The sequence below is a fragment of the Bos mutus genome, chromosome 19, assembly GCF_027580195.1.
Source record: "Bos mutus isolate GX-2022 chromosome 19, NWIPB_WYAK_1.1, whole genome shotgun sequence".
Lineage (NCBI taxonomy): Eukaryota > Metazoa > Chordata > Mammalia > Artiodactyla > Bovidae > Bos > Bos mutus.
The window spans coordinates 28525918-28553739 of NC_091635.1; the positions used below are offsets into that span (position 1 = coordinate 28525918).

Sequence of the window (27822 nt, forward strand, 5' to 3'; positions counted from 1 at the left end):
ATAGCCGCAGTGGTTCTCGGTCTAGTAAGAGTTACAGAGAAGGGAACTGATTTTGCTCCTGTTGGGGCCTGAGATAGAGAGAGAGCCTCAGGGCCCGGAGGCCAAGAGGGCCAGCAGCAGCCCTGACACGTCGGAGAGACCCAAAAGGGAGGGGAACTCAGGAAGATGAAAGCAGTCAGTGTTTATGAGTGTTGGGTAATAGATGTTGGAGCCAAAAGGATTCTCAGAGACCATCCAGCTGTCGCTCGCATTCCTCCACTATCAGCTCAGTTACCCACACCTCCCATTAGCCGGCACAAAGGCAGGGCCTTCCAGGGGTTGGGGGGAAAACTGAGATCCCAGGAAAGAATCCACATGTGTGAAGTGACCCGTCTTCTTCCCAGCTCTTTGTAGAGTCATTGATTCCTACACAGGGCGGCTCGTTTTTATTGGCTGAACTGGATCTTTATTGCTGCACATGAGGTTTCCCTAGTCAAGGTGGGCGGGAGCTATTCTTCGTTGGATGCACAGGCTCTGCACTCATGGGCTTCAGCATTGCAGCTCATGGTGCGGCATGTGGGATCTTCCCAGACCAGGGATCAAACTCATGTCCCCTGCATTGGCATACAGATTCTTATCCACTGTACCACCAAGGAAGCTGATACACAGGACACTTCTGACAAGCCTCTGCGTAGGTTGTCTCTGTATTCAGTGCAAGCTCAGTCCCTCAGTCGTGTCCGACTCTTTGCAACACCATGGACAGGCTCCTCTGTTCATGGGAGTTTCCAGACAAGAATACCAGAGTGAGTTGCATTTCTTTCTCCAGGGGATCTTCCTAACCCAGGGGTCAAGCCTGTGTCTCCTGCTTTGGCAGGTGGATTCTTTATCACTGAGCCACCAGGGAAGCCCCTATATTCATTGAGGGCTCAGTAATTGTTTGAGGACAGAGAAGGTAAGAAAAAGAGCACTTGTTTTGAAGCCAAGCCAAACTGAATTCCAGTCTTTACTGGGTCACTGATAAGTTGTGTTCCCTCAGACATGTTACTTAACCTCTCTGAGCTAGAGTCTCTTCATCTGTAAAATGGACATGATAATCTCCACTTTGTTGGATCACATCTCCTATATTCAAATCCTGGCTCTGTCATTTAGAAGCTGTGTTATCTTTCAGGCACATCATTTAATCCCTCTCAGCAAGTCTGTTCATGTGTGGGATAAAATGTGAGCAGCAGTGTGAGGATTGAATACGGTAGTATATATAAGCGGTTTGCCATAGTGCCTAGCAATAGGAAGTTCTCAGTGAGTGCTTGCCCCTGCCCCTTCCTCTTGTGGACAATCGTTCTTACTCTTGGCCACTCGGCTGCTCTGAAAGGGCATTCTCTGTCTGGCGGCTGAGCTCTCCATTGTGCATGTGTGCTAAGTCCCTTCAGTCGTGTCCGACTCTTCTCAACCTCAGGGACTGTAGCCCCTCAGGCTCCTCTGTTCATGGAATTCTCCAGGCAAGAATACTGGAGTGGGTTACCATGCCCTCCTCCAGGGGATCTTCCCAACCCAGGGATCGAACTCAGGTCTCCCACATTGCAGCAGATTCTTTACCACCTGAGCCACCAGGGAAGCCCAAGAATACTGGAGTGGGTAGCCTATCCCTTCTCCAGGGGATCTTCCTGACCCAGGAATCAAACCAGGGTCTCCTGCATTGCAGATGAATTCTTTACCAACTGAGCTACCAGGGAAGCCCATAGCCTCTGATAGAGGGCAGGGAATGAGGAAGTAGAGAACTCTGGGCCCTGGTTGGACTGGGCTCAGGAAAGGATTGAGGGGAGAGGGAGTGGGGAGGGAGAATCGGTTTCTTTGTCCTGCTGGGAAGATCACATAGGAGGTGCTGCTGTTCTCCTGAGAATCAGATCATTTGTGGGGAGGTCCAGGCGTTCTGAGAGGCACCCCGTGGGTCTCACTGGGTGAAACTTCTCTTCCAGCAACCCTAACTGGAAAGAAGGTGGCATCCGTTCTTTCTAAGAGGGATTTAATCTAGAATGTGTCTCCCGAATGCACTCTTCAAGGCCAGATTTCCTTGGGGCTGGGGGGGAGGAAAGGGATTTTTATCAGTGTCTGCACCTTGCCACAGCAAAGAATCCACCCGTAATGCAGGAGACCCAGGTTGGATCCCTGGGTCAGGAAGATCCCCTGGAGAAGGGAATGGCTACCCACTCCAGTATTCTTGCTGAATTCTGTGGACAGAGGAGCCTGGTGGGCTACAGTCCATGGGGTGTGGCAAAGAGTTGGACACGACTGAGCGACTAACACCAAGGATCGAACCTGCATCTCTTATGCCTCCTGCATTGGCAGGTGGGTTCTTTACCACTAGCACCACCTGGGAAGCCCCGCTCCTCATTGTAGAAGAAATTAGCCTACCACCCTCCCTCACTGATGGAGCACAGACATGACATGAGCAGAATCTCCCAACCAAACACGTCACAAAAGCCTGCCACTGAGAGCTCACGTCCTAAGGCAGCGGTCCTCCTCTCTGGCAGGAGTGGCTACAGAAGCATCCAGCTTCCAGAAGCAGCAACACCAGGGATGTAGCGGTAGCATCGAGTGGAACGTACCACCATGTCTGTGCCTGAAATTGGTGGCAGGAGTGGGATTCCTCCAGCTGTGCAGCCTTCAAAACTTGTTCTCTGGGAGTTCTTCCTGAAGATGCTATGACTTACCTAACATCCCTTAACAAACTGGCTTCAACGGGAGCATTTCGATCTTTGCAGGTAAAAGCACTGACTGATACAGAATTTAGCAAAAAGGGGTGGTTGTGGGCCAAAGACACCTAAGAAATCTCTACTTGGGGGGCCTGTCTTAGCTGGCTTGGGCTGCCACAAAATACCACAGGATGGGTGGTGTACACAACAGAAATTTATTTTCTCACAGTTCTGGAGGATAGAAGAAGTGCAGATTTGGTGTTGCAAGGTGCAACACCAACAGTGTCACAGGTTTGGTTTCTCCTGAGTCCTCTCTCCTTGGCTTGAAGATAGCTGCCTTCCTGCTGTATCCACACACAGTCTTTCTCTGAGGAAGCATAACCCTGGTGTCTCTCTGTGTGTTCAAATTTCCTCTTATAAGGACACCAATCCTTATAAGACTGATTGGATTAGGGCCATCCTCATGGTCCCACCTTAACTTACTCATGTCTTCAGAGGTCCTATCTCCAAACACACTCACGTTCTGAAGTACTAGGGGTTAAGGCTTCAACCTATGAACTTGTTGTTTTTTAGTTGCTCAATCGTGTCCAACTCTTTGTGACTCCATGAACTGTAGCCCACCAGGCTCCTCTGTCCATGAGATTTCCCAAGCAAGAATACTGGAGTGGGTTGCCAGTTCATACACTAGGGGATCTTCCTGACCCAGGGATCGAACCCGTGTCTCCCACACTGTAGGCGGATTCTTTACTGCTGAGCTACCTGGGAAGCCCATGTATGAACTTGGGGGAACATAATACAGCTGATAACATTGTCTAAGAGACCTTGTAAATCCAGCATGTCCAAAACAAACTCATCTTTCACCCCAGCGGCCTCCACTCACAGCCTTCCCATCTCAGTGGGTGACAATCCCCCTCCTCCAGTTCTTTGGACAACAGACTCAGAAACGCCCTTGATGCCTCTCTTTCTACAAGAATCCTGATGGTATTACTGTTAATGACCCCCAGAGCCAACTGCCTCTGACCATCTCCACTCCGAGTACCTTGGTCTCTCACTAGGATTACCTCCCTCCAAACCAGTCTCTCTGTTTCTACACCTGGTCCCTCAGCCTCTTACTAAACAATAACCAAAGGGATCCTTTTAAAATTTAACTTAGATGAGGCTGTCTCTCTGCTGAAAGTCCTATGTGCTAGACATCCATGTCAATGCTAGCTGCTGTAACAACCTTAAAAATCTCTCTAGCTTGGGACTTCCCTGGTGGTCCAGTGGTTAAGACTGCAAGTTTCCACTGCAGGTGGCACAGGTTCAATCCCTGATTGGGGAACAAAGATCCCACCAATAAAAATTTTTAATAAAAAATTAAATTAAAAACATCTCCCTGGCTTAACATAATGAAAATTTGTAATATGCTCATATAAGGACTGGTGTGATGGTTCCTGGTTGGGGATGGGAAGGATCCCCCTCCAGGCAGTGAACTCGGGCATGCAGGCTCCCTCCATCCTCTGTCACCTACCACCTGGGAGTCTTTCACTCTCAACTGTGCCTTCGGTGGCTCCCTATGTCACTGGGCATAAAAGCCAGGTTCCTTAGAGGGCCCCACAGAGCTCTAAGTGATGCAGCCACTTCTTACTTACCTCTCTATCCTCATCTTCTACCATTTATTTCCTCACTCACTCTGCTCTAACTGCATTGGCCTCCTTCCTCATCTTTGAACATATGAAACACATTCCCAACCTTAGGGCCTTTACACGCCCAAGCCCTGTGCCTAGATTGATCTTCCACCATGTACCCACCTGACTGCCTCCCTCACTCTGCCAAGGCATCGCTTACATTCCACCTGCTCAACGGGCCTGACTTGGCCACCCTATTTAAGGTGGCAACCCTCCTCACTCTACCACAACCCTCCAATCCCCAAACCATTCCTGACTTCTCTTTGCATTTATCATCTTAACATACATTATGACAACTTATTTATGACAGTATTTTCCCTCCCTCATCTCTATTGTAAGCTCCAGGTTGGAAGGAATATTTGTCTCTTTTTTTCATTGAACAGTGTCTCACATATGAGGAATTTAATATCTATTTGCCCAATAAATGTGGTTGCATGAATGATATGAGAATCAGAACGGTTATATGGCTTAGGCAGGCCTGAAAGCAGTGAAAATCCAACTATTGTTAAAACATGGGACTCTAGAAGCCCATGTGTGCAATGATAAAACAGGGGTTGTCTAGTTTCTTCTAACTGTACTGGAGAACTTATAGAAAAGTAATATACTCAGTTTCCTAAGATCCGAACTCTGTGGATCATCAGAAACTGGAGATTTCCGTGAATATACTGAAAAGATCTCTTATTTCTTGTACTTACAAGGCTGAAGTAGCTAATAGTTCACCTTAAGGTTGGTTTCTCCAAGTTGCCAAACCACAGCATCAACTGAAATCACAGTCTTGTCAAGACTCTTGTGTAAACTTTAGACCATTGATCAGTAAAGAAGGGCACCCGCAGACTTGGAAATCTGGAGATTCAAAATCATTAAAAGCCTGGAGGCACAGACTCTGGACTGAGCCTCTAGGAATGGCTCCCAAATCAATACCACATAATAAGCCCCCAAAGGAACTCTTGGTCTGCTACAATAAGTGCCCTAGAACCATATCGTAACAGGTAGATCTATGCCAACAAAAAAATACTTCCTCCAGATCTCTCTCCACTCAACTCATGTCCTACAGAACAGCATCTGATCATAAAAACTCAAATTACACCTCAATTCATACCTGTAAGGGATTCTGGGAAAGGTAGGTTAAAGATTGTTGCGGTGCTTGGGCTTCTCACTGTGGTGTCTTCTCTTGTTTCTTGTTTTCAGAGTTCACAGGCTCTCTGGCTTCTCACTGTGGTGTCTTCTCTTGTTTCAGAGCACAGGCTCTAGGTGTGTGGGCTTCAGTAGTTCCAGCACGTGGGCTACAGAGCGCAGGCTCGGTAGTTGTGGTGCATGGACTTAGTTGCTCGGCAGCATGTAGAATCTTCCCAGACCAGGAATCAAATCTGTCCCCTGAATCAGCAGGCAGATTCTCATCTACTGTGCCACCAGTGGATAAGAATTCCAAACTCTCTGCTTTTTTAAGAGCTTATGTGATTACATCTGGGGCTTCCCCGGTTTCTAAGCAGGTAAAGAATCTACCTGCAATGCAGGAGATGTGGATTTGATCCCTGGGTTGGGAAGATCCCCTGGAGGAGAGCATGACAACCCACTCCAGTATTCTTACCTGGAGAATCCCATGGACAGAGGAGTTTGGTGGGCTACAGCCCACAGGGTCGCTAAGAGTCGGACAGAACTGAATCAACTTAGCTCACATGCATGCACGTGACTATGTCCAGCTCAGTGTCTAATCTCTCTATCTTAAGGCCCAAACAGTAGAGACTTCTCCAAAATCCCTTCCCAGCAGCCCTTAGGTTTGAATTGTTGGTTGAATAACTGGGATCATCTTTAAATTCGGCCAACTGTAAGGGCTATGCTTCGTCCTCTTGAATCTAGGCAAGACTGGGAGCACAGCAGAAGTGACACTGCATGCCTTTCTGTGCTGTGCTCCATCACTCAGTCATGTCTGACTCTTTGCCACCCTGTGGACTATAGCCCGCCAGGCTCCTCTGTCCATGGAATGTTCCAGGCAAGATACTGGAGAGGGTAGCCATTTCCTATTCCAGAGGATCTTCCCAAGCCAGTTTCGAACCCTCATCTCTTGCATCTCCTGCATGGATTCTTTACAAATAGCACCGCCTGGGAAGCCCAGTCTAGGCAATGAAGCAAAACAGCTTCTTCCTGGTTCTTTCTTGTTTAGGACATATATCTTGGGAGCCCCGAGCCAGTGCATAAGAAGTCTGTCTCCTCTGAGGCTGCTCTGCTCCAGGGATCACACTAGGAGTCTCCATACAGAGATGTCAAGGAGCCTCTGCAGGGCCAGCCCCCAGGTTTGAGTCTTTTCAGCTCAGGGGCCAAACATGAGTGAGCAAGACTTCAGATGCTTCTAGCCCAAACCTGTGAGCCAGGATAATACCTAGCAAAGCAGAAGTATGCTGTTCCCACCAAGTCCCAAATCAACATTGTTCTTTTAAGGCTCTAAGCTTCAGGGAGGTTTGATACACAGCTATAGCATCCGAAACACAGGCTGAGGGGTCTGTCTGTCCCTAGTCAGAACCCTTGGAGAACATTGCCAGCTGCTGTCTTATGGAATAGTCCTCACCTTGCCTTAGAGCACTTGATCTGTGCCTTTATGTTTCACCATCTGTGAAATCTTCTGAAGCAAAACCCACCTCATTTTTGTCTTGTTTCCCTCTGTAACTAACTTATGATCTGCTGAGAGACTGTGGCAGATGGTTTGCAAAAACTTGCCCCAGGGACTTCCTTGGTAGTCCAGTGGGTAAGATTCTGTGTTCCCAAAGCAGTTTCGATCCCTGGTCAGAGAGCTAGACCCCACATGCTGCAACTAAAGATCCTGCATGCCACAATGAAGATTGAAAATCCTGCATGCCACCATTAAGACCCGGTGTGGCCAAAAAAATTAATTAATAAACATTTTTAAAAACTGGCCCACTATTGCCCTCCCTCTACCCATACTCTTGCCATGTGATTTTCCAGCTTCTCTCATCAAGAGGAGTCTATTTCCCCTGCTTTTGAATCTGTGACTTGCTTTGGCCAACAGCCTAAGTGACCACTCAGAGCCTAAGCCTCAAGAGGCCTTGCACGTGTATCTCTGTGCATTCCCTTGGAACACTTGCTTGAGCCAACTGGCTGGAAGAAGAGAGTCATGTGACCCTTTCACTCCCAACCAGCATGCAGCCAAGCCCCAGAGGCAGAGCTGCCTAGCTGACTTGGGGCTGACCCCAGATGCTTAAAGGAAAACAGAATTCCCCAGTCCAAACTGTCAACTGTGAAAGCACGGGCTGAGTAAATGATCGTGATTTTAAGCCACCAAATTACGGATTGCTTTGTTGCAAGTAGAAGGTAGCTGATAGAAAAGCTAACCAATACTCTACAGGTGGATTCCTTTGATTCTCCCTTCACCTCCTTTCTGCCCCTTATCAATCCCAAGGAACAAATGAGTCAAAGTCCAGGTTTTATTTGCAACAGGAAAGCTTTATTGGGAAATTGAGATAAGGCAGGGAATGGGGTCATCCCCAAACCAGACAGAGAGAGAGAGGTCTCCCCAACCCTCCCAGAGGAGGGAGCCAATGGACAGCCAGAGGCACACATGCCCAGTGAGCCCCATCCCAAATGGGTCTTGGGGCTTGTTTCCAGCTGTTCCCAGTGTTACAATGCAATGAGCAGGCTTTATCCAGAGTCTGCCCATCTGGGGGATGTCCAGCGGGAGTGGGGCCAGGAAAGTTTGCAGGGGCTCTAGTATCGTGTTCGGTGGCCTGTGGAGAGACAGAAGAGTGGTGAGAGTGAGAAGAGAGGACTTAAAACAAGAGACAGAGAGACTGGGACTTGGAGGAAAACAGGCAAATGGGGAGCAAAGAGACTGGAGCTCAAAGAGCTGGAGAATCCTGACATGGAGGGATCCTCCAGTCCTAGTGGCCCCCATCCGGTTCCCAAAGCTCTGCTGTAACAGCTGGCGGGTGCTCTCCCATTTCTGAGGATGGTGGCTCAGGAGGCAGCCCCGTCCTCCGTCCAGCAGTTTTTGTTAGTAGATCTCTTGCATGTTGAGGGGAAGATGGCCCCAGCCTCTGCCCGTAGATGCACATCCATGGCCCTGCAGTGCCACCCAACACACAAAACCACCCTCCAGAGAAGGGCGGCTCCCAGGTACCTCTGAGCTGAGCATTGCCAGTCATGTTACCCAGCCTTTTGCTACAATTTCATACTAGATTTTTGTTTTACAAGATTCAACATGTACAAGGGGAATCTCTCTGACCTAGAGACCACTTCATCTGTTTGACTCTTTCTTGCACTTAGACTATTATCTTTGATACATGCTCCTTTGGACAGTGTCATCATATAACTGGCTTGTACAACCCAGCCACTGACTACAACACTTGAGACTCTTTTCTGCCTGAACTGTTGCTGACCCAGGTGTCCCCATCCTCATGATGATGAAAAGTACTGGCTGTGGAGCCCCACAGAGCTGATCTCTCATTTATGAGTTGTTTGACCTTGAGCAAGAGATAAGGAACCTCATTTTCCTTATCTCTAAAATGGGGATAATAACAATACCCTCCACATAGGGTGTGGAGAGAAATAGACAAAATAATACTCCACCTCCAACTCATCTCCTAGGCTATTGAGACTCAAGTCTCATGTAGATGTGATCCCAGCCTCACTTAAGACTCTGTCCAAAATAATGATCAGATCAGAAACAAGGGCAAGTCTATGGCACTCACTGGAGATCTCCCTAAAGCCTCACTCTGTTTAGAATATGTATTCCCTAGAGAGGCTCAAAGATATTTAAAAAGGGTGGTACCTTGACAGCTGACACCTATGCCTCCCCCACCCCACAACCTTAGAGCTGTCCCTACCTTGTGTGTCACAGCCACTGGATTTTGAGGAGTAGGACTGGGACTGGGATGTCCTTCCACTTCCTTCTTCACAGCTGCCACCACTTCCTCCTCCAGAGCTACTTCCTCCACCAGAGCTGCCCCCACTTCCTCCTCCACAACTGCCTCCACTTCCTCCCCTGGATCCTCTTCCATAACTGCTTCCACCTCCACTTCTTTTGCTGTTTCCAAAGCCTGTCTGTCCACCTCCATGAGATTCACTGAGAAGCAAAGAAAGCACAGAGATAAAACAGGTGACCCCATATATATATATATATATACACAAGGATGAACCTGGAGAGAAGACCTAAATTGAGTCTTCCTAAGTCTTCCTCCAGCAAGGCAGAGGACAGAGGCTGGGCTGGCAGCACAGCTGGGAAGGGAGGGACTTCCTCTCCCTAGAGCAGGGAGCGGTCCCTTCTCTCATTGTTACCATCCTCCTTTCTCAAAGCCCAAAGGCCCTGAGGTTCCCCCCTTGGGATGAAGAAATCCTCAGCCCATCAGACTCTTGTGTACAGGAACTTTCCCAACTGCTGTATCCAGAAGAACAGAAGTAGCATCAGGGGTTTAGAACTTCCTAGGAGTGCCACAAAAGCCCAGGATACATACAAATCCTCCTGGCCACCCTCAAGGAGGCTGCAGTAGGTCTTGATTTCCTGCTCCAGCCGCATCTTGGTGCTGAGTAGAAGGCTGTATTCCTGATTCTGGCACTCAATCTCTGCCCGAATGTCAGTGAGCTGGCCCTCCAGGATACTGATCTGACCCTGGATCTGCTGCAATTGGCCAGAGTAGCGGTTCTCCGTGTCTTCCAAGGACTTTTCCAGGGCTGATTTCTAGGGGCAGAGAAGCCACTGAGAAGGATGCTACCTCATAGCTGGACTCCCCTTCCTGTCCCTGGGGATCATATGCAGCTTCCTGTGCCCCACCCAGGCAGAGGATCCAGAGCCTGGCTACCAACCATGCTGAACTGAGACTGCAGCTCGATCTCCAACTCTTGGACGGTGTGCCGAAGCTTGGTCACCTCCTTGTTGCTGGACTCCACCTCCTGGCTACAGGTCATCACTTCTTGCTCAATCTGTCTCATCTGAAACACAAAAGCTCATTCAGCAGCTCACCGAATGGGGAAGGTTCTTCCCCACTGGTCAGCACCTTCACCTCCAGGACCAAGACTGAGCCAAAGCCAAAAACAAGTCATCTTGAGTTCTGGGTCCCTCCAGCCAGCCACGTTGTCAGTTTCTCTCAATTCTCTGTTTCTCAGTTTCTCTGTCAGTATGTCTCAGCAGGCTTTAAGACTCTTCACACTTTGCCCTTAAATCAATTTTTAACTTCATTTCAAAATGCCACCCAAACACATGCATACACATATACACACTACAAATCATGTCCTCATGTGTCACCCTCTACACTAGGTACTGGAGACCCAGGAGGAAGGGAGTCATCGGGAGCTCAGTGTAGTGCTAGGGGCACACTGGGTACCTCCACTAGAGCCTGAAACACACAGCCTTATGTAAGCTCTTCATGCTCTCCCTTTGTGCACACATGTAATAAACTCTGAACTTCTCCAGGGCAGTGATCCTCTGTGGCTCATCTCTGTGACATCAGCACTTCACATGAAACCTGGCACTGGGAAATTACTTGATGATTACACTTGTGGGCAGTAAATGCATGGGAAGGAGGATGACTGAGAAGCGCAAGTAGACTCAGAGATGGAGGGGTGGGTGGAAAGGACATGTAGACGGAGGGAGAGAAGGTTGAATCAGTGTCCCGCTCTGCTCACCTGAGTCTCGTATTGCTGCTCAATGTCGCTTCGGTTCTTAGCACTGAGCTTCTCATAGTCCTCGCGCATTTCATTGAGGATCTTAGTGAGATCCACGCCAGGGGTAGCATTCATCTCCACATTGACATCCCCGGTGCTCTGCCCACACAACTGGCTCATCTCCTACCGGGAAGAAGGGGATATGAGGCCAGGGCGGGATGGGATCCTCTCCATCACCTTTTAGCCCTCTCCTGCTCCTCCTGGGGTGCAAACAATGGGATGGGACACAGTTGAGAAGTCAAAGCCTAACCACCACCATAGGTTGGGCATGCATGTCCTCCTCGAGAGTAACGGAGCGGGTGTCTTCCATGCAATGGCCCAAAGCTCCTATCCATCCCCGATTATCCCTGAACTTCTATTCCTCCCTCTCCCCAACAAGCCACAAGTAGCCAAGACCCTACTTCCTCATGATTCTTCTTGAGGGCCACCAGCTCCTCCTGCAGAGATTCACACTGCATCTCCAGGTCAGACTTCTGCATGGTTAGATCATCCAGCACCTTTCGCAGACCATTGATGTCAGCCTCCACTGCTTGTCGCAGGCTCTGCTCCATCTCAAACCTGCAGACCAGTCAGGGACAGGGCATGAGCCAGAGGTCACCAGCCCCCACAGGGACCTCCAGAGCACTAGGGGCTGGAGGAAGGATGGACGACAGGAGAAGGAGGACAAGTAGGACTCACTTCACCCTGAAGTCATCCATGGTCATGCGACTGTTGTCAATGTCCACTAAAATCTTGTTGTTTTCCACCGTGATCTGCACAATCTAAAAAAGAGGAGATGGCACAGAACCTAGGCACCCCTGCTATGACCCTCTTCTGGGAGGCAAAAGCCTAGGCAAAGCCACAGGAGATGAGGAGCTCATCCAGGAAGATGCTCAAGAGGCAGGAGGGGCTTCCAAAGCCGGTATGTGGCGCAGACCCCTCACAGACTTCAGCAAGGATGTTCAGTGTAGCCTTCATTCATTCATTTAACAAATATTTTAATATCTACTACAAAGGACACTGTGTAAGTTAGAGATCAATGAGATACAGCTCCTCAAGGAGCTTGGTTGACTGCCAAGACCAGAATATCCTAGAAGAGTTCAAGGAAAAGACAGCTGATTTATGGTTACAGGAGATTAAGAAAGGCTTCAGGGAGGAGGTGGCAATTGAAGTGATCTCTGAAGGATGACTGAGGAAGAGGTTTGGGATAGAATAAACAAGATATCCAGAGGCTGTTCATCAGAAGGTGTGAAGGCAAGGGAAACAGGTGGGAACAGCAAATTAGCTAGATTATGAGCTCCTCAAGGGCAGAGACCACGCCTGAGACATTACTATGCTTGCCCAGAGCAACACTGAGAGTACTCAACCTCTAAGTTGAGTGGATAGACAGACATGTGGCTGGCTGGATGAATGGATGGGTGGATAGATGGATCAATGGATAGATAGATGATGTCTACCCCTAGGTTCTAAAACCTCTCCATGCTTTGACCAGCTAGAATGCATATCTGGGTCCAAGCAAACTGGAAAAATCAAGACAGGTCCCTAGAAGAGCCCAGAAAAAGTAAGAAGGGGGAGAAAAGATGTCTAGTTTTCTTTACTAGAAAGCTCTGAACTCTCAGAGGCTGAGAGAAGAGACAGGCACAGATGGCCCTCTCTCATGCGCCATACGCCCGCCTGTGTTGGATAGCAGCATTCATCTCTTTTGTTTTCCCCAATATTACAGAAATTTTAAACCAACAGGTGCCTGAGAGCTAGTCTTCCCACTGTCTTTATTAAATGGATAGGAGAATAGGCCTAGAGAGGGCATCAGGCTTCCCAAGGTCACACAGTGAATTGGCGGCAGATCCAGGAACAAGTTGCCCCGTTGCTATGCTCCCTCCATGCTACCTCTGCTTGCCCCACATGAGCCAGGCCAAGAACTGTTTCTGATAAAAGTTCAAGTTTCCATGGAGTCTAAAATACAATACTATGAAACAGAAACAGGATCACAGACATAGAAGACAGACCCAGTGGTTGCCAAGGGGGGAGGGGGATGAGGGAGGGATGGAGTGGGAGGCTGGGGTTAGCAGATGTAAGCTTTTATATATAGAAAGGATAAACAAAAAGGTCTTACTGGGTAGCACAAACTATATTCAATAGCCTATGATAAACCATGAAGGAAAAGAATATTTTAAAAAGGAATGTATATATGTATATATAACTGAATCCCTTTGCCATAGAGCAGTAATTAACACAACATTGTAAATCAGCTGTATCTCAATTAAAAAATTCTTTTTGAAGTTAAAATTTGCAAAAGATGGATTCTCTGGCTATCATCTAAGTTAGAGTCCAGCATCTTGCCTTCGCAAGGGAAATAAAACATGTGAGTGAATGAGTGTACATATAGGTGTGAGAGACAGACAGACAGAGTTTTGAGTTTCCCTGGCCTACCTGGTTCTTCAGATCTTCGATGGTGTCATAATAGCAAGAGTAATCCTTCTTGACATTCTTGGGCCCCTGCCTGTCATACCAGTCCCGGATCTTAGTCTCCAGGTCAGTATTTTCCTTCTCTAGTTTCTGCACCTTATCCAAGTAGGAGGCCAGCCGGCTGTTAAGATCCTGCATGGTGGTCTTCTCATCAGCAGGCAGGATGCCAGCGTCTCCGCCTCCAACAGCACCCCCAAAGCCTCCAACAGCACTGCCAATGCCACCCCCAAAGCCCCAAAGCCCCACAGAGCCTCCAACAGCACCACCAATGCAACCCCCAAGGCCTCCAGTAAAACTCCCAACGCTAAAACCGCCCCCAGACCCTCTGCCATAACTGGAGCTGAGGCTACCACTGCCTCCCCTCCCACAGGCCCCGGAGCTCCCCATGACATAGCTGCTGGTAGAGCTGAATCGGCTCCCTCCTCCTCCAGCTCCCAAAGAGCTGAAGCGGCTTGAGCTTTTGAAGCTGCCCCCACAACCCCCACCGCCTCCGCCACTCCTGTGGCTCCTGCTGGACGAAGAGAACTGTCTGCAACTCATGGCGCTGCCCAAGGATGAAAGCAGTCGTAGCAGTGCTATGGGCTCTGGAGCCAGGATGCAGAGCTGTCACAGAGGCTGCCTACTTATACCTCCAGTGGATGGTGGCACGCCTGGGTGTGCCCGCTGTCCGCCCCAGTCGCCCCCAGACAGACTCTAAAGGAGGTCCGGGATTCGGGAGGTGGCCGGGCTGCCCCAAGCCACCCCAGGCTCAGCGTCCTTTGGTGACTGCCTGAAGGCAGCCCAGCCTCTCTCCATTGTGTGGGGTAATTTGATGACGTTAGGATGTCCAGGGCACCATAAATCAGTTCTGCTGCCAAGGGGGTGACCTAGATCCAAGAGTTTGATCTCCCCTGCCTAACAGCAGTTCTGAGACTTAGTCCCTCTGTGATAGAAATCCCCAGAACAGTCACCTCCGCTATTGATGATCATCACAGTCTGCACCTCTCCCTGCTTCCACTTGGTGCCCACTGTGGGTGAGCTGGTGCCGGGGTACCAAGGAGTTATCATAGAGGATGGGGGAGCTACCTGTGTGGCTAGAAAGTCCCAGGCTTCAAGGAGCCCCAAGTTGATGGGGAGCCCAGTCCTTGCTCTCAAGGTCTCCAGTCTGATGGAAGAGATGAGTGGCATGGCGGAAACACTGAGACAGTGACAGGCAGTGTGCCCCCCAGCACTTGGAAGTGGTGAGCAGAGCTCACACAAAGGACGTGGGAGAACGGACTAAATTAACTAAGCAGTGCTAATACAACCTGACCTTCGAGCAAGAAGGCAAGTGGCTTGAGTGTCCTAGTCCTTTAGCAGGGCCAGCAATGGATAGGAAATTGACCAGTATGGGTGTCTAGCCTGTACTGAGCCCTGGGAAGGATACTGAGATGTGGGACTTATCCTGCCCTCCTGGAATGTACAAGGCCCTGCCCCTGGCAGAAAGTCAGAGCATATTCTGGTCAGCAAGGCCAGACAGAAGAGAGTAGGAGAGAAGGCGGCAGGCTCTGGGACCAGACTATCTGAGCTCAACCCCAGCTCTGCGCTCACTAGCTGTGTGACTCAGGAAAGTTACTTGACTACTCTGTGTCTCCATTCCCTCTTCTATAAAATGATGATATTAATAGTCAGCCCATCTCCTATTAAGAGACACAGGCCTAAAAATGATAGACTGCCTCTTCTCATTCAGCGCCCCCAAGTCCCTATCCACTCCGACCCCACCTGGACCTTTGCCACCAACTCCTGGCTCTTCTCAAACCTTCTGACTCCTTCTCCACACAAGAAGCAGAGTGGACTTTCCAACCCCTGTCTGACCATCACTGACCTCCCTTCACCCCCAAGATAGTGTTCACCTTCCTGGTTTTCAAGGCTCGTCCTGATCTTTCATTCTCACCCCATCTCTCCTGCTTCCCCAGGACTCCTAACTAAACTATACAATGCTCCCACACACCCTGCATGCTTTGGAGAATGCTCAGCTTGCAGATCCCTCCAGCTGAGGTGTTCCTCCCTGTCTTTTCCACCCAGAAAACTCCTGCTCGTCTTTGGTGACCCATCTGTGTGCCCTCTCCTCTGTGAAGCCTTCCTGGGTTCTCTCTCTCCGGTTTGCACTTTGCTCCATTACAGTTTCCACAATGTATCTCTGTGCTCCCCCCATCCCCACCCCACATGGATAATATAAACTCCTCTATGCCTCTGCTGCTTATCTTGAACTTGATCCTGTGCCTAGCACCAGGTCTGGCCCAAGTAGGATCCCAACAAATTGAATGAAGGGAAGATAACCAGCTCCAGGTAGGAGACGCTAAGAGCCTAAAGAAGAGCTAAAGGTAAGGAGAGGCTAGCGTCATCAACAATGACCTCTAGAAGAGACAATGACCTCTGCGCTGCAGCTAAAAAGGCTTTCATAAACAACCAGTGTTCCCTGAAATGCTTTTAGGTAATGCATGGAGGCTGTGTTGAATAATAGTAAATCATTTGCTGGAAAAAAAAAAAAAGATTTCCTTTCTCCATTTTCCAAACTTTTGCTCAGTCAAGGAGAAAACCTCAGACCCTAAGCCCTCTTCAATATCCTTCCCCTCTTGACAAGCACGCTGTTTAACAAAACCAAAGCCAGCCTTAGACCCAGAACTTTTAGGAAGCAACAGTATCTAGCTAGACATTAAGTATTTATTTGTAGCATCTCCTTGATAAGTGACTCTGATTTTCATTTTTTGGCAGTAATACAGACTTTCCTTCATAATATGCATGCAGGCTAAGTCGCTTCAGTCATGTCTGACTCTTTACAACCCTAGGGACCATAGCCCGCCAGGCTCCTCTATCCATGTAATTCTCCAGGCAAGAGTACTGGAGTGGGCAGCCATGCCCTTCTCCAGGGCATCTTCCTGACCAGGGATCAAGCCCAGGTCTCCTGCATTGCAGGTAGATCCCTTACCATCTGAGCCACCAGGGAAGCCCATTCCTTCATAATATATCTTTGTTGAAATGAAAGGTGAGCTTTGATGCACCAAAATGTACTAAATAAATGACTAGGACTAAATATGTTAAATAAAAGTTTAAACAGATAATACAAAAAGTATTGAAGGCATTTTGTGAATGCCTGACACCTGGGAAACTCTTAGACTAAGCTTGGTGGTGAGAGTGTTGGCTGTCAACCTTTCCCCAGGCTCCCACCAAGCTCTGCCAGTGAGCCCACCATCTACCTGCAAAATGACTGAAGACCTGGGAAGGCCGTATCCCAGGCCTGCTTCTATTGTCCTTTCTTCCTCCCCGCCCCCATCCCCATGCTGATGCTGCCACCCCGTGATGGAAGCCTCAGGTTCCAGGTGACCTAGCTGGATGGAGGAGAGTTTGGGCAGAACCAGGGGAGCAGGCAAGGGGACAGCTGACAGCGTAGTGCCTCTGGGGCCCTGCATGTCCATTCTCTGCAAATCCAGTCATGTTGGGGGATCCTAAGGACCCAGGCCTGTCTCTATCAGCGTAGCTGAGACCAGCCTGGCTGACCAGACGCTCCCAGCTGGGACATACCTTCTCAGCTGACTCAATAAGAAATGGCCTCTTTCCAGCCCTGGTCCCAAGCTCACCAATCCCTGCCCTCAGCCACCACCTCAATTTTCTGTCCTCCAGACTTGCCCTGACTCTCGTTCAACTCAGAGTAGCAGGCCCCCATCCTTAGACTCTCACTGCAGCAGCCCAGGGAGACTGACCCTGGGGACCACTGCACAGCCGGCCCTCTCCCCACAGCCCCCTCCCAGGGCCAGCAAGATGAGGACTTGATGGTTTATTCGCTCTGGACTGCCTGTCTAACCTGAGTCTCCCCTAACTTTTGGATTTACCTGGCAGATTCTCTGCCTGCATGGAGGCCTGCCTGCTCTCCTCTCTTCTTTGAGAGCTAAGAGGACCAGGGCCTTCCTCCCACAACTGGCCATCCGTGCACATCGGCTCCAGCACCTACTTCTCTCCCCCAGCCTGCCTCTGTTCTCAGTCCTGGCCCTCCCAACTGGGGCTTGGAAGGGCAGCGGGGTGGAGAGAGAAGGAGATGCCTCCCAGTCCAGCATCCCTATCCCTGGACCTTAGCCTCAGTTTCCCCATAAGAAGCTGCTCTGAGCAGAGTTGTCGGGGGCCAGAAAGACGGTATGTGTGAGGCCTTTACCTGGAGGGGCCGCTCCATGAATGCCCAGCACTCCCCGTGTGCAGCTCTGCTCCCCACATCTGCCAAACCTCTCCACACTGGCCCTGCCTCCAGTAAACAAAGAGGAGCTAGCAATGCTGGACAGCTCCTATGGCCGAGAAATGAAGTCCTACTCCTCGGCACCTGGGGACCATCCTTTGCCCTCTCCCGAGCTCTCTGAATGGCCCAAGGAACCAGACAGGGCCAGGTGGGGTCAGGGATGAGGAAGGCTGGCAGAGCCCTGGCCTGAGCGAGCCATTTCTTCCAGGCCACATGACATGGCTCACTCCTCTACCCTCTCAGGGCTCAGGGGCTGCCCTCTGGGTTCACCTCCAACACCTATTGTGGGAAACCTCCAAAGTGTGAACATGGAGCAGCACACAGGCAGCTCAGGACACCCTGGCGCCTGAGACCCAGGCAGAGTCGGCTGCCTCTGCAGCCCCGTGGGCAAGGCTGAAGCCAACACCACAGTGCAGCCAGCAGCCACGGTGCCACACGTGCCCTCTGTACTCCAAGCAGAGCGTGGAGAAGAGGGGCTTCGAGGACTCAGGCAGACAAAGCCACAGACAAGGACCACACAGTTCCACCTACGAGGTGTCCCCAAAGGGCTGAGGCGATGGCAACTTAGGGGACAAGGGCAGCCTTCCTCTGACCACAGGGACCCCCCTGCTTGCCTGCGAACCACTGCTCACACCTCCCACTTGCTCCCCCCAACTTGCTGTCTGTCACTGGGCTCAGGTGGGGCCCCAGGAGGGCCCTGAGTCATCAAGTAGCTGGCTGCGGGGTGAAGGAGGGCAGGTGTGGTGCGTGGGTCCGCCCCTCCATTAGCCACCTAAGCAGGGCCAGGGCACCTGCACCTCTGTCAACGCTCAGACTTTACTCACACGTTAGGCGCCTGCCACCACTCCACCCAGCCAGACTTCCCCTTCTCCAAGACCAGTGGGCATGGACAAGAACAGAGGATGGGATAGGCTCCTCCCCTGAGCCTGGACACCCCAGGTTTGTGTCTGCAAGGACACGCCCAGCAGAAGACTTTTAAGGACACTGGCTTTGGAGCTGGACAGTTCTGAGTCCAAAGCCAGGTTCTTCCACTTACTTGGGGAAGCAGTCTCCCTTCTCCGGACCTCAAGTTCCACTCTATAAGTTTGGATTCATCCTTTACTGAGCACCTACTATGTGTCAGGTGTCCTATTGAGTGCTGGGGATGAGGTGATGAAGTCAGACAGAGCCCCTACCTCCGTAGGCAGCTATGGGCTAAAGCAGACTCTCAAGAATAAATGTGCCATTCAAAACTGGGCTGAGTGCTGTCAGTAGGAAAATGGGGTGCACATAATGAGAGTGTGGCCCAGTTGGGGAGACTGGGGAGCCTCTCCTTGAGGAAGAAACCCTTGAGTGATGGGTGAGTGCAAGTGAGCCAGCAGAAGCATGTCCTGTGGGTGGGGATGGCCTGCGAGGGGGCAGAGCATGTGCAAATGTCCTGAGGTGGGAAGGAACAATGCGACTTCAGGGACAGAAGCCCAGTGTGGACAAAGAGTGGTGAGTTGTCAAGCAAAGGATTTGGATGGTAAAAATACTTCTGATGTCCCCAGGCTGCTGTGAGGCTCAAAAGCTAATACTGTAAAGCTCTGGGTGTGGATCTAGCACCCAGAGGGACATTCCCTGACTGTCAGTGGCAATGGGTCCACCCCCGACTTCCCCTTGGACTATGTGGATAACTTGAGTTCTCAGTCTTCTGACTCATAAGTCCTAGTCTGTTGAGTCCCCTTTCATCTGTGCTAAGTGGGCCTGGGAGAAGGGCACACAAAGGTTGGAGGAGCGTGGTTTCTTCTATGAAAGCACCTCCAGGCCTCCAGGTAAGGCTCCCGTTGCTTTCTTGCCCTGTTCATATTTAACCGTCAGTGTCATTTTACAAGGTAGGTGCTAATTTTACAGTCATTTTACAAGTGAGCAAACTAAGGCTCAGAGAGGGTATGTAACGTGGCTACAGTCACAAAGCTAAACCCGGAGGTGGAGCAGGTTTGTCCTGCAGTGAGTGGGAGCTAAGATGAGCTAAGATGAGCCCGGGGCTCCCTCTCTCCACCCCCAGCCTCCTCACTTTGTCTCTCTCCTTGTTCAGTCCATCTCAGTCCGTCCTTAGGTTTCCCCACACCCAGAACAGTAAGCTTCAGTAAATACGCGTAACTGAGTGAATGAACAAGTGAGCCTCTCTGCCTATTCCTCGCCCAGGGCCTTCACTGTCTGTCTTTTTCTGTTTTCCTTTTTCCCAGACTCCTCTCGCTCTCTCTTCCCACACACCACGCTTTCTCTCTGTCTACGTGAGTGTCTGTTTCTCTCCATCTCTCTGTGTCTTTTCACCCCGCCTTCATCCGAATACCTCAAAGGAAAAGGCTTTCTTTCCCAGTCCTACCCTACAGCGGCTAGCACTGAGCTGGGAAGCCCATCAGGAAAGTGCTGGCCCAGCAAAGGGCAGCTCTCAGATTGGTGCTTGCCCTGTGTCTGTCTGAATCCGGGCATTGCCCTGGAAATCCCAAGTAGCCCCTTCTTTCTTTGTGGCACCATCCAATCTCAGTGAGGATCAGGTCAGAATATCGGGACCACCAGCCTCCTGGGCTTCAGGCTTCCTTAGGGCTGCCTCCTCCGATACCAGCCTGTAGGACTAGTTAGCTACCAAACCAGATTGTCTGTGGCTGTGAGGATAAGCCGTCCACCTGATCAAATAACCACAAGGAGATACGCCTCTTGTTGCCTGTAGTGGCTCCTGGACATGATTGAGGTCTTTTCACAACAAAAAGAGCCCCCCAGGGACTTCCTTGGTGGTCCAGTGGCTGAGGATCTGCCTTCCAGTGGAGGGGACACAGGTTTGATCCCTGTCGGGGAACTGTTAATAGAATCAGGCATGCTGAGGGGAAACTGGATCCATGTGCCACAATCAGAGAAAAGCACACGCGCCACAACTAGGATCCAATGCAGCCAAATAAGTAAATAAATATTTAGGGGGAAATAGCCCCCCCTACTAAAGCAGACCCAGAATTTCAAAATGGATCTTTTCCAATGGAAAAAAAAAAAAAAAAAACCTGGAGTCAGCAAGGAGAAATTAATATTGGTGCCGTTGGGCTCTCAGCTTCATCCTGAGAGACAGAAAACAGAATAGGAATGAGCACGAGCATGACGAGGGAGCAGGGCTGGGCTCGGCCACTCTCCGTCCTGTGACCTAGAGCAAGATGCTGTGCCCCAAAGAGGAGGAAGAGGTTGGAGGAGCCGGCTTTGCAGCCCTTCCCACAACGCCCTTGTGCTCTGAGGACAGAGAGATGTCCACACCTTCCTAATTGCTTAGGGGGAAATGGAGCCAGAGAGGCCGCCTGGCGGCCCCAGGACTCTGAAAGGCAGTTCCTGCTCCCTCCACTAGATAGCGCTATGGAGTCGCTCTCCAAGTTCCCCATCAGCTAGACCTAGGGGGGCGGTGCGAGAGGCGGTCTTGCCTTCGTCAGAGTAAACGGCCCAGGTTTTCAGCTGGGCTCCTGTGGTGCCAGGGCCTGTGGACGAGGGCAGTGGTCAACAGCTGGATCCAAAGTGTTGGCTTCACTTTTCCCAGTGGGGTATGGTGGGGTTGGGGGATGCACATCAGAGGAGAGTAGGCTCCATGTGGGACTCTGGGAAGGCTAAGGACGGTGGGGCCACCTTAAAGCCCACTGCTTGACTTCCTCCCCTTCCACTTCTGAGCCTGCTCTCTGTCAAGCAAGCCCATGCTCTCCCGATTCCCTCCAAAAAGTAATGGCAGCCTCTCCGGAGATGAAGCTAGCCCCACCACCGCCAGGTCTAAGAGATCTCACATTCCTTGAAAGCAGACCTCCCTTGGGGGTGGAAACTAATCCGCCACCGTCTCAGAGGCAGCGATGTCCCAAGAATCTTCACATAGTCCTCGCCTATGACTACAGATATGTTTTGCTCTCTGTCCTCCCGATGTGGACCACTCCCCCGACTCCATGCCAATTGAGCCCGTTGCACAGCTGGGAACACAGGTCTTCATGGTCCAGCCTCCCCAGAGGTGTCATCCAGCCACTCCCCACCAGGGCCTATCACTTTTAGGGCCATAAAACCATCTCTTCTCAGTCTCCAAGGAAGAGCCTTGAAACCTTCTTCCTCCCTGAACCGTTCCCTCATACCTCCAAAACTCTGTCGCTCACCTCCAGAATGGCCCATCCTCACCCAGAGATCACCCCAGATCAACCCTTTTAGAGCAACACTCAGGTAAAAAGACATCCTGGAGTTTATGGCCTCTCTTTCCTGAGGTGAAGATGAGGTCAAAGAAACCAACATTACTTCATTCCTTTTCCTAATAACTCACGCTCTTACGCTTCCATTTTATAGAGCCCCAACTATGTGCCAACCACGATGCTAAACTCGTTCCTGCATGAGATCATTTAATCCTACATGGACTTAACGCAGTGAGGGTTTTCATTCCCCATTTTGCAAAAGAGGATCTTGCCCAGATTCTAGTCAGTGTCGGAGCTGAGACTGCAACTCAGGATGTCTGACTCTAGCCAAGGCTTTTAGCCCTCTTGCCTTCAAAGACTGCCTTTTCTTTAACCCAAATCCCACCCTGACTCCCCCTGGAAGCTTCAGTCAGGCGGCCAGATGAATGAGTTGTTGAAACTGATACAGTGACTAGTTAACTTTTTCCTACCTTGGGGCAATGAGCCCTACCCACCTCCGGAATCTCTGCTACTCACCCAGGCAAGGCCCTCCCCTTCCTCCTTCTTTTCCAGCCCTCCAAAGAGAGAGGAAAAGACACTCCCCTTCAGAGGAGGCTCCTGCAACCCTGCCTCTTGGTGCACATTCAGTCACTGGATTCCCATAAAAACTCCAAGAAGCAGAGTTCATGCTTCTTGGAGCATGGAGCTGATTCAGAATAGACCCAGGGTTCGAAATCAGTCCATCTGTTCCCAAAGCCTCTAAAAACACCCTCATTATGGAAAAGAGTCACCATGCACAGGAAGAAGTTCACACAGCCATGCTCTCAGCTGGCAATGTGCCAGGCACTGTGGTAGAGATCTGACATGGGAATTTTCACAACAAAGTCCTGGGGTAGGTACTGTCATTGTGGCCAACTCACTGATGTGAAAACTGAGGCTTGCAGACACTAATCCACTTGCTGTTTGTCAACTAAAGGCAGGCAGGATGAAGACCCAGCTCTGGAGGCAAGAGCAGGTGGAATGGAGGGAGACAAAACTCTCAGTAAAACATGAGTTCTTACTGGGTTCATGGACCTCCATTGATGAGCTTTAGGGGAACTGTGAATCTCATAAATTATATGCAAATGTATATATGCTTACTGGGGGTGGGAAGAGATCTATAGTTTTCAATATACACGCAAATCCTTAAAGACCAAACTGTTAAGAATCCTTAACCTAGCATAGTGCCTGGCATGCAAAAGGCACTCAATAATATCTGGTGAATGAATGAATAAGTAAATGGAGGGGTGAGTAAATGAATGAATGTTCCAGGAGACGCCACATATGAGCTGGTACACACATTATCTTCTGTGGTGGTGAAAGCAATCCTGGGAGCTGAGCCCAATCTGCCCCCAGGTTCTTTCTCCCAGTCCCAGAGGCCACAGCCAGGTGCTCTGAGAGCTCGCAAGAGATGCCTCCCCCGCATTCTCCCCACCTCCACTCCTGACAATGACCAGGCAGAGACAGGAGTTGTGCAACTCAGCTAATGAAGCTTTATTGATTGCTGGAAGGGGCAAGGGTGAAACAGGGCTCACGAGTCAAGTGCTTGGGGGAGGCGGGGACAGGAGAAGGGATCCCCCAGGGAAATCTGTGTCCACTTGGGGGGTGCTTTCTAGGCATGAGCAGTGCAGAGAAGCCTTAGTTCTTGGTGCGAACGATCTGCTCGTGTGTGGACACCACCTTGCCATCGTGTACATCCACGACTTTGGTGCGAACCTGGCGACTGGAGGATACTAGGGAAAACAGAAGAGAGGGCGTTACTAGTGGTGGGTGGCAATAGAGAAATCAGGAGCACAGAGGCCAAGGAGCCCAGGGCACTTAAATGAACTGTCTCCCTACTGCCCTGTCCCCTGATTACCACCTCACCCACTGCTCTTGCCCCAGCACTGATATTATCAACACATTTCTTTCAGACTAGAGCTCCCTAAGGTCAGGGAGTCTGTGTCCTCAGACTGGAGCATCCTAATAACTGAGATCAAAATGGTTCTGTCCAGATCCGTCCAAATGGACCAGGCTTGGTGGGAAGACCATGTGGGGCTCTGTCCATGGTGCTAACTATGGGACCCTAGCTCAACTCCTCCAGAAGCCCCTATCTAACATTCTAGAGCTGCTGGGAGACAGGCGGTGGTCCTGAGTTCAGACTGGATGAGGAGGAAGGCCTTACCATCTCTGGATGACTGAGAGCCAGAGGAGAACTGGGAAGAGGAGAGGCTGTGAAGACAGAAAGGGGCAAAGGTCATTAGACACCGCGGTGGAGCAGTGAGTGAACACAGGGGCAGGACAGGAGTTCCAGGCACTCACTGGGCGTCCTCGCCCTCCAGCAGGCGGCGGTAGGTGGCGATCTCCTGCTCCAGCCGGGTCTTCACGTCCAGCAGGATCTTGTACTCCTGGTTCTGCTGCTCCATCTCGCAGCGCAGCTGGGCCAGCTGCTCTTCCACGCTGCTGATCAGCTCCTGGATCTGAGCCAACTGCATGCAGTAGCGGCCTTTGGTCTCTTCCAGGCTGTTCTCCAGAGATGCTTTCTGTGAGGGAAGGAAAGAAGATCAGGAATCAGGGAGGGCGGTCATTCCCTCCCAGCGAGACCCTGCGCACATACCCCCAGGCCCGGCCACGCCCCTACCATGCTGAGCTGGGACTGCAGCTCGATCTCCAGGTTTTGCAAGGTGCGCCGGAGCTCCGAGATTTCGCTCTTGCCGCTCTGCACCAGCTCGCTGTTGGTAGCCACCTCGCGGTTCAGTTCCTCTGTCTGAAGAAAAGAAAGCACCGTTTGCACGGGAAGTTCCAGGGAAAAGGGGTTCCTGGGTCCCTTCCACTCCGAATGCCACCCACCTTGCTGAAGAACCACTCTTCGGCATCCTTGCGGTTCTTCTCCGCCATCTTCTCGTACTGGTCGCGCATCTCGTTCAGGATTCTGCTCAGGTCCACGCCGGGGGCGGCGTCCATCTCCACGTTGACGTCTCCGCCCACCTGGCCTCTCAGGGAGTTCATTTCCTACACAACCAAAGAACAATCCATTATGGTGGCCGATTAGAATTCCCCAGTCGGAGGTGTTCCTGGACTGAACGCTGTCTTCAGCCATCTGAATTGCATCTCTTCCCTCCCAGCTAACCCTCTAAGTGGGCTTTTCCATTTAGCTCTCACCTCCTCGTGGTTCTTCCGGAGGTAGGCCAGCTCCTCCTTGAGGCTCTCGATCTGCATCTCCAGGTCGGCTCTGGCCAGGGTCAGCTCGTCCAGCACCCTACGCAGGCCGTTGATGTCGGCCTCCACGCTCAAGCGCAGGTTCAGCTCCGTCTCGTACCTGGAATGACCCAAGAGAAATGAGACACCCACCCCAGTCACACTGGTGGTTCTGTTCTCTTCCCCCTTCTGTCCATAGTTGGCCTTCTTGGGTGGTTTATGGAGCCAGTCTTGATTGGCATGGATAGACATAATACCCATTATTCCTCAGATATGAACATCTGGGGAGGGGGACAATGACAGGAGTAAGTAGTTCATTGTGCTGTAGAATTCATGGAGGGGAGATGCCAACCAATATGACTACCGCTTGCACTTCAGGAACAAGTTGGGAAGTGGGGAGTGCCTCTCCCTGAAGCAGTGGCTCCCTAATCTGACTGTGGATCAAAATCACCCAAGTAGCCTATTAAAAATAACTGAATCAGAATCCCAAGGGTGGGGCCCAAGAGTATTGTATTTTTACAAGCGCCCCAAGGGGGTTGCACACAGCCATCCTGACACAGGCACGCTCTGTTCAGGGAACACTGCTCCCAAAACGCCCCACCCAGGGAAGACCGGGTGCTCTGAACCACCACTCTAACTCACTTGGTGCGGAAGTCATCAGCAGCCAGACGGGCATTGTCAATCTGCAGCACAACATTAGCATTGTCCACAGTGGCTGTGAGGATCTGCAGATGGAAAGGGCACAGGTCATTGGTGGAAAGGACAGTGTTAGCCAGACCTGACTTCAGCCTGCATCAGGCCTTTACCTTCATGCTTTTCTTGAATCCCCATTACTCCCCACAAGCCTTTGCCATGGCAGCCTAAAGGATAATCCCTGTTGGTCCAGCCTGGCTCATGCTCATCAGAATGGGTAGAAAGAGCCTTGGCTTTAAAATAAATAGCCCTTGAGTTTGGGTCCTGCTTCTACCACTGACTTGTTACAAAACCTGAGATGGGTCTCAGAGCCTCAAGTTCCCTGCCATTGAGGAGAATGACCAGGTTCTCCAGACCCCCTTCCTGACTTGAATTCTCTCTCTGCACAAGCCAGGCCTGCCAAGACTCTGTAGACACATGCACTCCTTCTCAAGCCCTCGGAGCACAGGATCTTAAGTGGGGCTTTCCCACAAACTGAGGTCCAGCTGGCACAGAGGATTCAAACCAGAAGAAGCAAATGGGGGTGGGGGAAGGGTTGGTGGGGATAGATCGAACTCTGGATTGGCTAGAGTTCCCTCCCTCATCATCTGATTTCCCTAATCCCCTCAAAGCATCAGAGCCAGACATCAAGATCAGCAGACTCCTGGTGTGATATGGGAGCAAGGAACAAGAGTCAGATGACACAAGTCCCCCCAGCTCCCCTCCTGTGTGGGGCACGTGAGGTGGGTCACTGCTGATTGTCTCTGTGGGTTTTCCATGCCCTGTTGGCTGTGGGGAGGGGCTGCCTGTGCCAAGACTCATGGAGGCAGCCACCACAGCCCAGACTAATGAGCTAATGAGTGGTTTGGATGTCTAGCCTGGTCCCGTTACAGCCTCGCTCCTCCCCTGGGCTGGAGAAAAGGTTGCTGCCTCCCAAGCTGGCAGGTGGAGCACAAGGGCTCTAGCTTTGGCTCTGCCATTAATTTGCTATGTGACCTTGGACAGAGAGCCCAAAGCTTCAACTTCTTCTTCTGTAACTCATAAGGGTAGGAACCCCTGGTGTCTCATGGGTCTCGAGTCCAGAGAGGTATGAGCCAGGTGGGGAAAAGGAGACCATCTTTTCATAGACCAGCTCTGTTGGGGTCATCTAGAGCCAGAAGAAGGGGCTGGAGGCTAGCCTGTCTAAGAATTCAAAGCAATCAATGCTCTGAGGCCTCCATTGCTCCTGAGTGAGGTGGCTAGAATGGCACCTCCTGCCGCCTGGCCCACACACCTTGTTCCTCAGGTCCTCGATGGTCTTGAAGTAGGGGCTGTAGTCCTTGATCTCAGCAGGCCGCTGCCTCTGGTACCAGTCACGGATTTTCACCTCCAGGTCAGCGTTGGCCTCTTCCAGGGCACGCACCTTGTCCAGGTAGGAGGCCAGGCGGTCATTCAGGTTCTGCATGGTCACCTTCTCACTGCCTGCCAGGAGCCCATCACCAGCGCCAAAGCCACCACCAAAACCACCACCCACGCCACCACCGAAGCCACCACCAAAGCCGGCACCAAGGCCACCGCCATATCCTCCACCGAAGCCGCTGCCCAGGGCCCCACCAAAGCTGCTGCTGCTGCTGAAACCACCACCATAGCCACCCCCTAGCCCGCAGACACCCCCGGAGGAGTAGCGGGAGGAGGAGACAGACAGGCCTCCATAGGCGCTGGGGGCCCGGCAGGAGCCTCCAGCCAGGACGGAGGATATGCGGCTAGAGCCACCACCGATGCCCCAGAGCTCTTGATGGAGCTGGAGGAGGTGTACTGGCGGCTGCAGGTGGTCATGGTGCCAAGGAGAGAGGTGAATGAGCAAGTGAGCGAGTCGGCAGGGAAGAGAAAGGTGCTGAGGTGTAGAAGGATGCCTGGTTTTATACTCCTGCGTAGGGGCGGGCCTGGCATTTTCCATTCCCCTTGGCTTTCATCACCCAGAGGCCAGTGCCAACTCCCAGGCAGATCCCTCCTCTCATCCACCTCATCATGTCTGTCTTATTTTACTGGAAACTCATTGTTCAGGGTGTTTGGGGTTTCTTGTCCTGCCAGATGTGATTCACAGGAGGAGGTGTGGGCCTGCAGGCTAC

General features: G+C 51.1%; 2 protein-coding genes across 2 annotated transcripts; both read right to left on the reverse strand.

Annotated features, from left to right (window-relative positions):
• Window positions 1-8053: 8053 nt before the first annotated feature.
• On the reverse strand, window positions 8054-13990 carry KRT9 (keratin 9). Its single transcript, XM_005910931.3, has 8 exons — window positions 13415-13990; window positions 11684-11766; window positions 11407-11563; window positions 10967-11128; window positions 10148-10273; window positions 9799-10022; window positions 9172-9410; window positions 8054-8073 (listed from the first exon to the last, which is right to left on the reverse strand). The coding sequence occupies exons 1-8, from the start codon at window positions 13988-13990 to the stop codon at window positions 8054-8056; spliced, it is 1587 nt and encodes a 528-aa protein (XP_005910993.2).
• Window positions 13991-23503: 9513 nt separating this feature from the next.
• On the reverse strand, window positions 23504-27529 carry KRT14 (keratin 14). Its single transcript, XM_005910929.3, is given in 9 exon segments — window positions 23504-23598; window positions 24030-24076; window positions 24167-24387; window positions 24486-24611; window positions 24695-24856; window positions 25007-25163; window positions 25685-25767; window positions 26988-27478; window positions 27481-27529. Coding segments are annotated over 9 exon segments (1431 nt in total).
• Window positions 27530-27822: the final 293 nt, after the last annotated feature.

Excerpts from the sequence above, each read along its gene's own strand:
- KRT9 (XM_005910931.3), bottom strand. The coding sequence starts at position 13,990 with ATGAGTTGCAGACAGTTCTCTTCGTCCAGCAGGAGCCACAGGAGTGGC. Across the intron at positions 9,411-9,798 it reads GAGGGTGGCCAGGAGGATTT|TGAATCTCATGGAGGTGGAC; the intron begins GTATGTATCCTG and ends TTTGCTTCTCAG. Across the intron at positions 8,074-9,171 it reads CAGTGGCTGTGACACACAAG|GCCACCGAACACGATACTAG; the intron begins GTAGGGACAGCT and ends GTCTCTCCACAG.